General features: G+C 41.8%; 1 protein-coding gene across 1 annotated transcript in view; it reads right to left on the bottom strand.

The window, feature by feature from the left end:
- LRP1B (LDL receptor related protein 1B) overlaps positions 1 to 13,149 on the bottom strand; it is a gene marked incomplete at both ends in the record, with an annotated part of 332,345 nt that overhangs the window by 257,559 nt on the left and 61,637 nt on the right. The window contains one exon of the mRNA XM_015412125.1: positions 2,895 to 3,099. Coding sequence (XP_015267611.1) covers positions 2,895 to 3,099 — 205 coding nt within the window. The remainder of the gene's footprint in view (positions 1 to 2,894; positions 3,100 to 13,149) is intronic.

Here is a 13,149-nt window from a genome sequence, read left to right as displayed (position 1 = left end):
GCCCTTCAGGTACCTTGACCCCAAGCTATTTACGGACTTGAATGTAAGAACCAGCACTTGGAATTGTGCCTGGAAAGATGGGTAACCAGCACACATCTTTCAGCACAGGAGTGATACAACCTCTGTAACCAACCCTTGACAATAGCCTAGCTGCTGAATTCTGACCAAATGAAGTTTCTGAGCTATTTTTAAAGGCAGCTCTACATGCAGTGAATTACTGTAATCTAACTTGGATGTGATAAGAACAAGCAGTCCCCCAAGCAGTTACTTCATTGACCGACAGCACCTCAGTCTTGTTTGCATTGAACTTCAATTTACTGGCCCTCATAGAGCCCATGACCTCCTCCAGACACCTATTCAGGACTTCCACAGACCATCATGGCTTAACTTTTAAGGAGAAATAGAGCTCGGCATCATCTGACTCCTCACTCCATATCACCAGATGACCTCTCCCAGCTGTCTCATGGAGATAACACTGGGGACAAGATGGAACCCCACAGTATATCTGCTATATGGCTGATCAGCAGTCCAATCCCACCTCTTTCTTGGAATTGGTTGGTTAAATAAGAGTGGAGAACCATCGACACATCATGTCCCCCATTCCCAACACAGCTAGCCTCGCCAGAAGAATACCATGGCTAATGGTACTGAAAGCCTCTGGGACATCCAGGAAAATCAACAGGGATATATTCCACTATCATTCTCCTGGTAAAGGATGTAAGTCAGGACAACAAAGACCATGTCTGTCCCAAAGCCAGGCCTGAATCCAGCTTGAAATAGGTTGTCTACTCCAAGATGGTCTGATTCTATGTAGACTCCACCCACTAAAGCACCTTGTCCAAGAATGGAATATTAGCCACTTGACAGTAGTTATTTAGATAATTTGGGTCCAGGGATGCCTTTTTCAGGAGGAGTCTCACAACCACATCTTTTGGAGAGGTTGGAACTGCACCCTCCCACAGAGAAGCACTTATTTCCTGGACTCAGTCAACAAACCCTAGTCAGCATGATAATGTTAGTGATGGGCGGTAAGGATCACTACTGGATGTGGTAGGCCACACATTTTGAAGCACCTTGTCCAGTTCATCAAATCTCTCTGACTGAAGGTCATCCATATAAGCAGGATTAGATCGTGCTCCAATACACACAAAATTTACTGCATTTTTATATGGGTATTTTAAATTGTGGAAGAAGCATGGGAGAAAAGAGTCAGTGTCCTCTCATGCAGCACCCATCCTTCAAAGAAGCTGCTTGCTAATTATTTTTTAAAAATGGAAGATCCTAACCATGAATTTTTATTTCACATTCATTTAGGCCCTAAACCAGATGTTAGGATAGATAGCATACAATAGGCAGGACAGTGGGAAGTAACCATTGGTCTTAGAAGAGCCAAACATAACTCTTGCCAGCTTCACAGCTTAATTTTCCTCTTTAAACAACAAATGTAATATGACTTGCCCACTTCATTTAAGAAGCATTATCATCTCCCAATTTAAATAGGACTAAAAAATATATGGGGGGAAATAGCCATTACCTTTATAATGGTTATGGACACATATAGGGCTGCGGTGGCTCAATTGTTTAAGACACTGAACTGCAGACTGGAAGGTCAGTAGTTTAGCAGTTTGAGACCCGAGTGCCACAGGATGGAGTGAGCTCCTGTCTCTGGTCCCAGCTTCTGCCAACCTAGCAGTTTGAAAGCAAGAAACTGCAACTAGATAAATAGGTACTGCTTCAGTGGGAAAGTAACAGCGTTCCCTGTGCATCAGTGTCTAGTCATGCTGGCCACATGACCACGAAAACATCTACGGACAGCGCTGGCTCTTCAGCTTGGAAACGGAGATGAGCACCGCATCTCTAGAGTCGGATTTGACTGGCTTTCGAACAAGGGAAACCTTTACCTTTACACATATATACGGAATGTCTATTTCTGTTGATTTAAGAGAAAAAATGTGAAAATTATGCAAGGGAAACCTTTACCTTTACTATGGACACATATATATGGAATGTCTATTTCTGTTGATTGAAGAGAGAAAAATGTGAAAATTATATAGTGCTGGTATCTGATACTGTACAGATTATTTCATATATACCTGAATAACAGGATTCATGTTATAGATGTAATTCAACTCAGTCAAATTTATTACCTTTTCTTTGGAGTTCTAAAATAAATTCTTTTTGGCACCAGATTTTTTATATGTTTTAGAATTAACGGGCCATGATTTACCATATGAGACTGTGGTTGCATTGCTATGCTATGTTTAAGATTGCTTACCTGCCTGACAGAGAGCTTTGAATTAGACTCAGCTTGTTAACTGCTGCAAGACAATGTGTAATGTTCTGCTGGATATCCTCTGTGGCCCCCAATATAAACAACTGGATTATGAGAGCATGGGAAACTGTTCCCATGTCTAAACTGACATATCAAAATTGAATTACAAATCAAGACGGTATAACAGTTGATAAATTCATGGACACATGGGCTTTGTTTATAATGTCATTGAATGACAGAGTTAACACTGGTTTTTCTCCTTTTGTATTTTTTGACACTTTGCAATGAGTGATTTTTTGTATCTTCCCCCTTTTCTTTTGTATTTTCCCCCTTTTCACAATCATTATTTTTAAAGGGGAAATAATTTATTTTAAAATGTACTTATTATCTCCAAATTACATTCAGACATTGAAAGCTATGCTAGTCTAGTCAAAACTAACACAATGAGTGAAAAATAGAGAACGGAAGAGCCCCATTTCCCAGAATAGATTCAAAAATTGTTGTATCAAATTAGGCTGAAGATTACCAGACCAAAGAACAAAAAAAAAAGGAGTTCGCATTGAATTAGAAACCTATTAATTCCATTGTGTTGTAAACAAGGATTTAAATTACATATAATTACCCATATCTCGGATCCAAAGCAATAGCCCTAGGATGCTCCATGGCACCTGCTATTAGAGTTGTTCTTAGCGTGCCATCTAATTTTGCAACTTCAATTTGGTCCAAATTGCTGTCTATCCAGTATATATTTCCAGCAATCCAGTCCACAGTTAGACCTTCAGGTGTAGCTAAACCATGTTGGACCACAACTTCAATGGAGCTTACCCCTGTGAAAATATTGGGAAACATCCTAAAGCACTGAATTTTATAAACACATTAACCAACTTTAAAAATTCTAAAGCTCTGCTAATGTTAAAAAAAAAGCATAGCTAAAAAGTACTTAAATGTAAATATGATCAAAAATGCCATAGAATGTCCTGAACTGGATAGCCCAGGCAAGCCTGATCTCATCAGATCTCAGAAGTTAAGCAGGGCTGACCCTGGCAAGTACTTGGAAGGGAGACCTCCAAGGAATACCAGGGCCAGGACACAGAGACCGGCAATATCAAGGCTCATCTATGAAACGTCCCAGAAACCCCCCCCCACACACACACACACCAAAAATGCCATACAATGGTAGCTTTATTTATCTTCGTGCATCTTTCCTCATGCCTGGTGATCCAGGGACTAGCCATTTGCTGCACATGGTTCATAAACATTACAACTTCTCAGTTTCTTCTAAAGGAACAGATGCTGCTGCACAATACTTATTAACCCTTCAAACAATGTGTTACCTTTTGTAATGTAACTCTTTGCATCTTCTGCTCCCAAGTTGTGAGCAACCAAAAGATTGGGGTTCTTAGCAGTCAGCTATCACCCTGCAGATGGGCAGTTGGCATTCACAGAGAAATAAGACTATACACCATATATCTATATCATCTATCTATCTATCTATCTATCTATCTATCTATCTATCTATCTATCTATCTATCTATCTATCTATCTGTTGTTCAGTCACACATTCAAGTCCGACTCTTCGCGACCCCATGAACCACATCACGCCATATCCATCCATCCATCCAAATATCCCAGGAAACCAGCCTGGGAAAATATTTGGTAAGTGATTAAAAAGGCTGATTTGCAAAGCATTTCCTTTCTCATCCCAAACATAACGTATACTTTATAACAATTGATTTCTTGCGAAAACAACACTTTACATTAACATATTTCATCCCCCTGATCTGCTTCCACTTGACACATTTACCCTGTTAGCATATCCTTAACACCTAGAATTATCTCCCCATCCTGTATTTCTGAGGGTCATCAACAGATATTATCAGTCTTGGGAAAGCCAACAAGTTCCATTCAGACCTTTTATCTCCTTCCTGGAGAGCAATCAACCATTTGTCCAAGTCTTTGGGAACCTTCCTGTAAACACATCAGTGCTATTATTTTAGGGCAAACTTGTCACATTGCCCTAAGGTATATTTTTCCTATGACTACATGGACCCATCTCCTGTATTCACACTCTTTTCTTGGTGTCAGCTTCACAGTCTGTGAAACGCTGGTCACTTCTCTCTCTCCCACAGACCTGAAACTTAAAGACTGGTAAGTATAGCCTATCCTAAACTATTTTTGGGTAAAATGATGTGAGAGTGCATGTGGGTGTGCTAGAACCTGCTTGTGGTATACTCCAGCTGTCTTCCTTTCTGTTTGTCAGAGATAGCCCTAGTCCCCTTCCTTTCTATCAGTTAGATAATCCTGTGACCCATTAAACCCTCCAGTGGTCTGACTCAATGAAGTGGGGGATTGCTGTGTGTGCTCACATATGGAATAACAATCATCCCTTCACCCAGCCTCAGCAAATGCCTCTAGCTTGGCTAGGTGTGTGGTATTTCTGCATGGATGAATGGCCTGGCACCACTGGTGAGAGTTCTGCAATATGAGCTCTTTACAGGAGAAAAAAAAGATATTTAATAACTAACAAACATCCTCTACAGAATAATAACACAAAATCATGGAAATGTGGATCAGAACACAGCAGAGGTATTACAGATAACTAGTAAATAAAAAGCAATATGGCTAAATTACACTGGTTACTGAGTTACTTTGGCATTTCTTTCAAAGAAATAGGCACAAGACAATGGGAATGCTAAAGCAAAGAATGGACTTGGCATTGGCACAGACTTTAACTCTGTTCCTTCCCACTGCCCATTTAACCCTCCTTCAGCTGGGAGGCATTCTGTTTGATCAGTGCTGTATTGGGAAGCTGAGTTACTCATTTCCCACCAAGCCACATGTGACTAACCATCCTTTTAAGGCTTGGGGCTGGATTATTAAAAGTAATTACTCTTCCCCTTCCTGACAGGGAAGCCAAATGGGTTCCTTATTCACAAATGGGTTCCCAGATTCCCTTGAATAATTTGGCATTTTAACTTAATCTCATAATTTATCTCATAATTTGAGGCCCAGCGTGTTGTAGTGGTTAGCATTCTGGCCTAGGATCTGGAAGACCCAGGCTCAAATTCCCACTATACCATGAAACCTGCTGGGTGACCTAGGGCAAGCCACATACTCTCAGCCAAACCTACCGTATAGGGTTGTAGTGATGATAAAATGAACAAGAGGAGAATTATGTACGCTGTTCTGAACTCTCTGGAGGAACAGTGAAATAAAAATCTATGAAATGAATAATCTTCAGAACATGCCACAAATTCCCATCTGGCAAGAACAGCATACCAGTATAGGGGGTTACAATATTGAACTGCCTGTAGTTTTGTCTGAAAAAAAAAATATTTTTCTCTGCCCATTTCTGTCAGTTACCAGTCCCCTGTATACATGTTTGGTGTATAGGCAGAGCAGCTAACAGCCAATCAGAACCCACAGATGGCTCAGGAAGCCAGATGGGAGGGAAAATGAGAGAGAGAAATATGTTACACTTTAAGTTCAGATCAAATATGGTTTGTGCTTAAAGAAGGATAGGCTAAAAATCCTTTCTCAGGAGACTTTGGATGTCTCAAAGTCTGTCTTTTGTGAAAAATCAGACTATCACAATGAATGCTTCAGGAAGAGGCTATCTATATCAGGGCCTAGTTTTTCAGGAAAAATGGCTACATATTTGTGATTTCTGGGGGAGATCACATTTACAATCTGAGAATCCTGAGGCTGAAGGAAGGCCACTATTCACATGAAGAATAAAAATCTGGATGATAACTGTTTTATGCACCCAGCAGTTGACAACTGACACATTAAAACTTAATGAGCCCAGCAAAAGTTTTGTGTTACTTGTAAGCTGCCCTGAGCCCGCTTGCAGGGAGGGTGGGGTAAAAATACTTAAATAAATAAATAAATAAATAAGCCTCTTAATAGCCAATAATACACCTATTCTTCATAAATGTTTTTAATTCCCCTTTAAAGCTATTTGAACTACAGCAGCAATTTCCAAAATGTTCATTATGTGTTGTTTATTTTGATCTTTTCTGAACTATAGGCAATCAATTTCATTTCTCATGCTATAAAACAAAACAACAAAAGGGGAGACATCTCTCCTTATCCTCTTTTTTCACACACCTTTTTCCTCACATGGAAAGTGCACCAGTTCCCTACCCTTTTCATCCATTTTGCCAAATTGATGATATTGCTATACCCCTTCCACTTTGAGAAATTCCATGGACATCAGTAGGGGTGTGCAAAAAAAAGAAGGTATTTTCCAGGTTTGGGTGTACTGAACCTGAAACATATAGGTATTTCCCAATATTCCTGAATCCCAATATTAGTATGATATTGGGATTTGGGAAATAATCGGGATTGCTGAATTTATTCATCTCCATTATACCCCATGGGAACCATCCCCATAGGGTATAATGGAGAAGGGATTTAAACTTTAAATGCTTGCTGAGTTCACTCGCCAAGTTGTGGTGCCACGGCGGCGTGACTCTGTGAGTGAAGTCAACAAGCATTTAAAGTTTAAATCCTTTCTAAGCTCACTCACCAAGTTGCACTGCAGTGCCAGCATGACTTGGTGAGTGAAATCAGCAAGCATATAAAGTTTAAATACCTGATCAGTTCACTTGTTGAGTCATGCCACCATGGCGGCACAACTCGGCAAGTAAATTGAACTCAGAAGGCATTTAAAGGTTAAATGCTTACTCACTTTACTCGCCAAGTCATGCCACTGCAATCTCTTTAAATGCCTTCCAGCCAGGCCTAAAAAAAATCTGATTAAAATCTGATCTGTATTTGGCTGAATAAATACCCTAAAAATACTGATATTTATTTGGCTCAGTATATACTGAGTGCACACCCCTAGACATCACTTACCAGGGTTGGCTCCCTTTAGAAGAGGGAGCACTGGAGACTTATAACAGTTTTTGTACTATTTGCTTTTTTTATAAATATACAAGTGAAAGCAAAGATGCATGCCTATAGGGTAGCAGATGTGCTACCCTACATTAGATGCCAGAAAGAGAGGTTCTGCCCCTCCCAAGGTGCTTCAACCAATTTATAGCAGTCTCTGTTTGTGTCTGTCTCCCTTCCCCCACCAAACTCCAACTGTTTTATCTTCACACACCTGCCCTGTCCATGCACCTGAAAAAAAATGATTACTTCCAAGTTCTCATGGCTGCTTCAACAGAGCCATCAATGGTTCATCATTAACAATCACCCCCCCCAAGGAAATATTTACAGTAATTAAGGAACAGTAACTTCCTTTAGCTAAAGGCCCAGACCCTTTGGACCAAACCCATTACAACACCTTTTTAAGATGGGGTGAGTAGCCCTGTATATCCACTGTTGTCCATGCCCCTATCTTCAGAGGCCAGCCATACTTTCACCATCACTGCAAAGTGAACTATCTTACTGAGCTATCTTCCATGACATATGAAATCTTTCCTGGATGGTTATTGCTAGTCCAGACCCCTTCACTATGGTTTTTGCTCCAGAATGCATGCCTGCACATTTGATCATACTGAAATTAAGTTGCCATGGGCTTGCCCATTCACTCACACCAGAGAGATCACCTTCTTTTTGTGCTTGACTTTTCAGTATCCTGAATAATTTGGTTTCCTCAGAAAAGTGTGCCACTTTTATTGTTTACCTGACTCCAGATTTTTTAAAAGATTAAGATACATAGCACCAGTATGACAATACATTCATCACCTATGTAGATTGAACGTGAAATGAGGTAACCTAGACTCCCATCCACCAAGAGCTAAGATATCTTAGCACATATATATGTACAAATACAACAAAGACCAGCAAATGTACTGGGATCAAAAAATTAATAATAGGTATGAATAGTTACTTCTTATTCTTATTTTATTTTATTTACTTATTGTTATTTCGTTTCTGCTTTTGAGCAAAAATAGTTTTAGTATGTTGATAACAGATTTTTCAGTTTTAAAAATTCCTTTGGTATTTATAAATATCAAAAAATATTTTAAAATAACTTTAACAAAAGATGTGTGTTGCTTCTCCACAGAAGTATGAGCAGAATAACGTAAATATTTTTAAATTCCTCATTAAAGAAACAACAATAAACAGACACCTTTTATGACAGTTGTTTTTCTCCTTACAGGATTGTGACAGAGCTTTTTTGCAACATAAAACATCCCCTTCAAAATGAACTACTTTTGTGCCAAAAAATGTGGTTTGATCTAAAATAGACATGAGCAGGATGTTATCACGAAAGATGGCAGAATCCACAGATCCCCTCCAGCACGGCAAGTTTTGCCTCCTAAACAGGTAATAGCAACTTTAATATGAGATATGTTATCTAAATCTTCAGCAAACAGAGGAAAAAAATGAAGAGTTGTTTTGAATCTGTTGAAGCTAGTATGCCTCATCTAAGCTTGGAGGAGAATGAAGGGAAAACCAAAATGGCTCCCAGGCACTTGCAATTTAAAAGAGAGAGAGAGGTCTTTGTCTCCATTATTAAGATTGAGCTGGAAGAGTTATTTGTAAATCATCTTGAAGATCTTACAGCTGAACTGAATGCTGATATATCAGCCTTGCTTTCTCCTATTAAAAAAGCAGTTAAACAATTAAATGAGAGGGGTAACTCATTCAGAAGCCTTGGCAGAGAAAACAATTGATTTCAGGATTATTACAGCTTGTAAAGTGAGCAAGCTTGAAAAGGCAAACCAGTACTTGAAAGGTAAACTGGATTATGCAGAAAACTATGCCAGATGTTGTGATTTACACTTTAGAGGTTTTAAAGAAGCTGTGGGAAAAAATACAACTATGAAGGCTTTTATAGCTGAATGACTTAAAGAAACTTTTAAACTGGAAGTGCCTGAAGAGGCAGTATAGATTGAAAGAGCATGAAAGTACCTACTGGGACTCCCAAAGATATAATAGTAAGGTTTCTGAATTTTAAATACAAGCAAGTTGTATTTTAAAAAAGTCATTCTAAAGTTGCAATTACTTTTGAAAAACAAAGCATTATGATATTTCAAGATATCCAACTGGGAGGGCAAGGTAGAAATCCTGACGACGATGACGACTTTGCAATGCAGAAATCAGTAACTGCTGCTTTGAAACAGGTAGGATTAAAGTATCGCTGGGGATTTTCCTTCATGTTGTTAATCTCATATAGAGACCTAATGCTATCTGCATGAAATCTTAAAGAAGCCAAAGCATTCCATAAAACAGTAGAGATTACTCTAAAACAACAGCAACAGCAGAAAAAGAAAGATCAGTTAGATCCCTCAGATTGCATCGAAGAAGAAAATGAGGAATAAGAAGGTAGCTGGAGTGTAATAAAAAAGTCCGGCTGTACCTGGCCACTATGGCCAGGAGCTGCCTTTGCCTACCCGAGAAGGAGGAAGAGGTGTCTGTGTGGCATGTCACATGTGAGCATGTGGTGGGGGTGGAGCTGGCTGCCTTTTAAGCGTGGCTCTGCCCTTGCCCTCTCCAGTCTTCACCATGTGCTCAGTCGGGATGGCGCTTGCTTGAGCAGCTCCTGAAGCTGGGTCATGGTCTCTGAGAGATTGGCAGTGGCAGCAGGGGTGATGAAGGTGGCGATGGCCTCAGTGGCAGAGGGTCTTGGCAGAAATCTGCCAAGGTGTTTGATGTGGGGTAGCTGGGAGCTGGCATTCCTTTTTTTTTGCCCAGTCCTTTTACAACAGCAGTGGCAGTGGGTCTTGTGCCCCCTTTTGCTTCATTAGGTCTTCTGGCCTGTTCCTGTTCCAGGATTGGGGAAGTCAAGACAGATATGTTTGGGGGGAAGTTTAAGGCTTTCAGGCAGTCCTGGCTGGACACATTGCTTTTACTTGAAAGGGGTGGGCCATCTGCCTTGGCTTAGGGGCTTCTTTGCTACCTGGGACCCCTGAGTCAGTGGTCAGCCAGGCTCCCCTGTGGTTGGTTCTTCCCTCAGTGTTAGGGCAGCCATTTTGTTAGCTGCATGGGGGTGGGAATTTTGTGTCTCCAGGGTGACTCTGACCAGTGAGGCTACTTAGTTATGGCACCTAGGAAGGGCCAAGGGTGGTCTAAGGGAAAACAGCCCACACCTAAAGCCCCCCCAAGAGAGCCTCCACCCTGTTCTCTTCAGATGGGGTGAGGAAGCACAAGAGAGGCAGGCCACATAGGGTAGGTTGGTGGCTTTGGAGCAAGCCAGGGAGGTTTCTCCACCTGCTCCACAGCTAAGGGGGTGTGGGAGAGAGCAGACAAGGTTGGCCTCTAACAGGAGTTTTCAAGCTGAGGTTTTAACCCACTTGTCTTTTTTAAAAGGCTGTGCAGGAGCAGCGGTCTGAAATAGGAGCAGCTGCTCCTGCAGCCAGTTATCTGGGTTAAGATGCTAAGTATGAGAATGCATAACACTTTGGTTTTGTCTGGCTTTGGGGGCCCTGGGGTCAGGCTGCAGTCTCTGGGTCCTCAGCCACTACCCAGTTATGCACTACACCTCTAGGCCCTGTCGCTGCTCAGCCCTGGGTTTGGGGTTCCCCAGGGATCCTGGGGTTCTGTACCAATGCAGCCCCCCTCAATACTGGTGGGGAGGGTGGAGTTACTCCTCCCCCTGGGGCATGCCTTATGAATCAGGCTTAATGAAGGTGTTGCCATTCGGTGACCAGGCATTATATGTGGGTGTATCTACACATACTGTGCATACAAATATTATAGAACACCATTTTAGAATAAAGAATCAACAACTAGATATTCCCTTGATCCAACAGTTCTGGGATGCAAATCATAACTTTAATGATTTTAGATTTGTAATTTTGGAAACATTTCCCCACGTTCCTATAATGGAGTGGATATGCATAAAACCTTGCTGCGTAAAGAATCACTTTTGATACATCAATTAAAAACACAGCTAGAATGTGAGCTGTGTCTGAAGAAGTGAGCAGTGACACATAAAAGCTCACACCCTATCACAACTTTTTTAAAGTCTTTAAGGTGCTACTGGACTTTTACTCTTTTCTACTGCTACAGACAGACTAACACAGCCACCCATTTTGAACTGTTGTTGTTGTTCAGTCGCACAGTCGAGTCCGACTCTTCGCGACCCCATGGACCAGCTCCCGCCAGGAACTGTTTAGGTGTAATTATAGGTCATTGGTGAAGCACATTAATAAAGAACCAAAAGACTGGTCTAGGTTAAACTTTACATGGCTTGGAAAACTGGCTATAATAAAAATGATAGTGATACCCTACTTTTTATATTTGTTTCAAACTCTCCCAATAATGATTACAGATCAATTTTTGCAAATTCACTGGAGAGCTGGGCTGAGGCAAGGAGTGGAGAGCACATGGTGAGCTGCTGCTAGAAGGTAAGGGTTTTTTGTCTTTCTCCATTTGCCTTCCTAGCTGCTGAGTGGGAAGCCGAGAGTGAGTTAGGTTCTTTGTAGCTTGATAGAGAGTGGTTCTGTTTAAGTACTGTTTGGGGCTGTTTGTGTTTTGGGTGTAGTTGGAGGCTGAGTGAGTTGCTGTGGAGTGCTGTTGATTGCAAGTCTCACCCCCTACTGTACTGGGCTCTACTGTGCTTGGTAGGAAGTGGCCTTTTGAAACAGGGTCTTAGCCTGTGGGTCTTGCTTGGAAGCCCTGTAAGTACCTAAGAAGAGGGCTGCTGCTGAGTTCTGGAGACAGAACTGCTGGAAAGGTAGCCATTTAGTCAGTCTCAAAGTTTTCAGGGTACATCACCACAGACTTTGAGAGAAGTTCCTGGAGGCTGTAGCATTGCTCCTAGGGAGATGGATAAAGAAGGATCTATTCCAGTAACCTGCCAGGGTTGCACTATGATCATTTTTCTGCTTTGCCAAGAAATGCATTATACATGCTGCAAGTGGAAGCTTATAAGAATGCTTGAAAAGAAGGTGGGAGAACTCGAGGCACAAATCCATACACTGAGGAACATCAGGGAGGGAGAAAGGTTTTTAGACATGACAGAAGTGGGGCTCCTGAAAGAACAGCAAGAGCTAGCAATTCCTAAGCAAGAGGAAGGAAGTAACAAGGAACAGGTAGGTGAGTGGAAGAATGTGACTTTGAGGAGTAAGATAATCAGGAAACACTCACAGCTAGTGGAGCTGCAAAATCGCTACCAGCCGCTTCTGATGTTGGAAGATTAGACTAGCACACTCCAAGATAGAAAGGATGTAACTGACACAGATCAGAATCAAAAGGATGTAACTGACACACAAACACATAGGCAGAGAAGGACCAAAGCTATCCCGTGAAGGAAGAGACGAGTAGTGGTGGTTGGTGACTCCCTACCGAGAGGGAGAGAAGACGTTCAGTGCAGACCGGACAAGGAATCGTGAGAGGTTTGTTGTCTTCCTGGAGCATGTATCCAAGATGTTACTGAGAGAATTCCAAGACTGGTCAAAACCTCTGATCGCTACCCACTCCTGCTGATCCAGTTGGGAACAAATGATATGGCCCAAAGAAACCGTGAATGGATCTCCAAAGTCTATGAGGCTCTGGGCAAGAAGGTGAAAGATCTGGGGGCACAGGTGGTGTTCTCCTCCATTTTACCTGTTGAGAGCCATGGGAGGGTAGGGAGAACAGGATACTGGAGGTGAATAGCCAGTTATGTAGATGGTGCTGTCGAGAGGGATTTGACTTGCTGGACCATGCTATGTACCTCCAACATGAGGGACTGCTGGCAATGGATGAGGTCAGGGGTCTTGTTGTAGAAAAAGAGCTGCCGGAGCTCATTAGCATAACTCATTAGCATAACTTATTTGCATATGCCACGCCCCCTGACATCACCGGAAGTGACAGAAGGCCACACCCCCTGACATCACCGGAAGTGTGTCAGAAGGCCCGGCTACTTACCCTCCTGCTTCATCCTCATTCCCAAACGGAATGAGGATCGAAGCAGAGGGCGGGGTAAAGAAGGG

This window comes from Gekko japonicus, unplaced genomic scaffold, assembly GCF_001447785.1.
Source record: "Gekko japonicus isolate JY-2015 unplaced genomic scaffold, Gekko_japonicus_V1.1 scaffold2043, whole genome shotgun sequence".
In the NCBI taxonomy this organism is placed as follows: Eukaryota; Metazoa; Chordata; class Lepidosauria; order Squamata; family Gekkonidae; genus Gekko; species Gekko japonicus.
The sequence above is the reverse complement of the archived record's forward strand: the minus strand, read 5'-3'. Positions and strand labels throughout refer to the sequence as shown.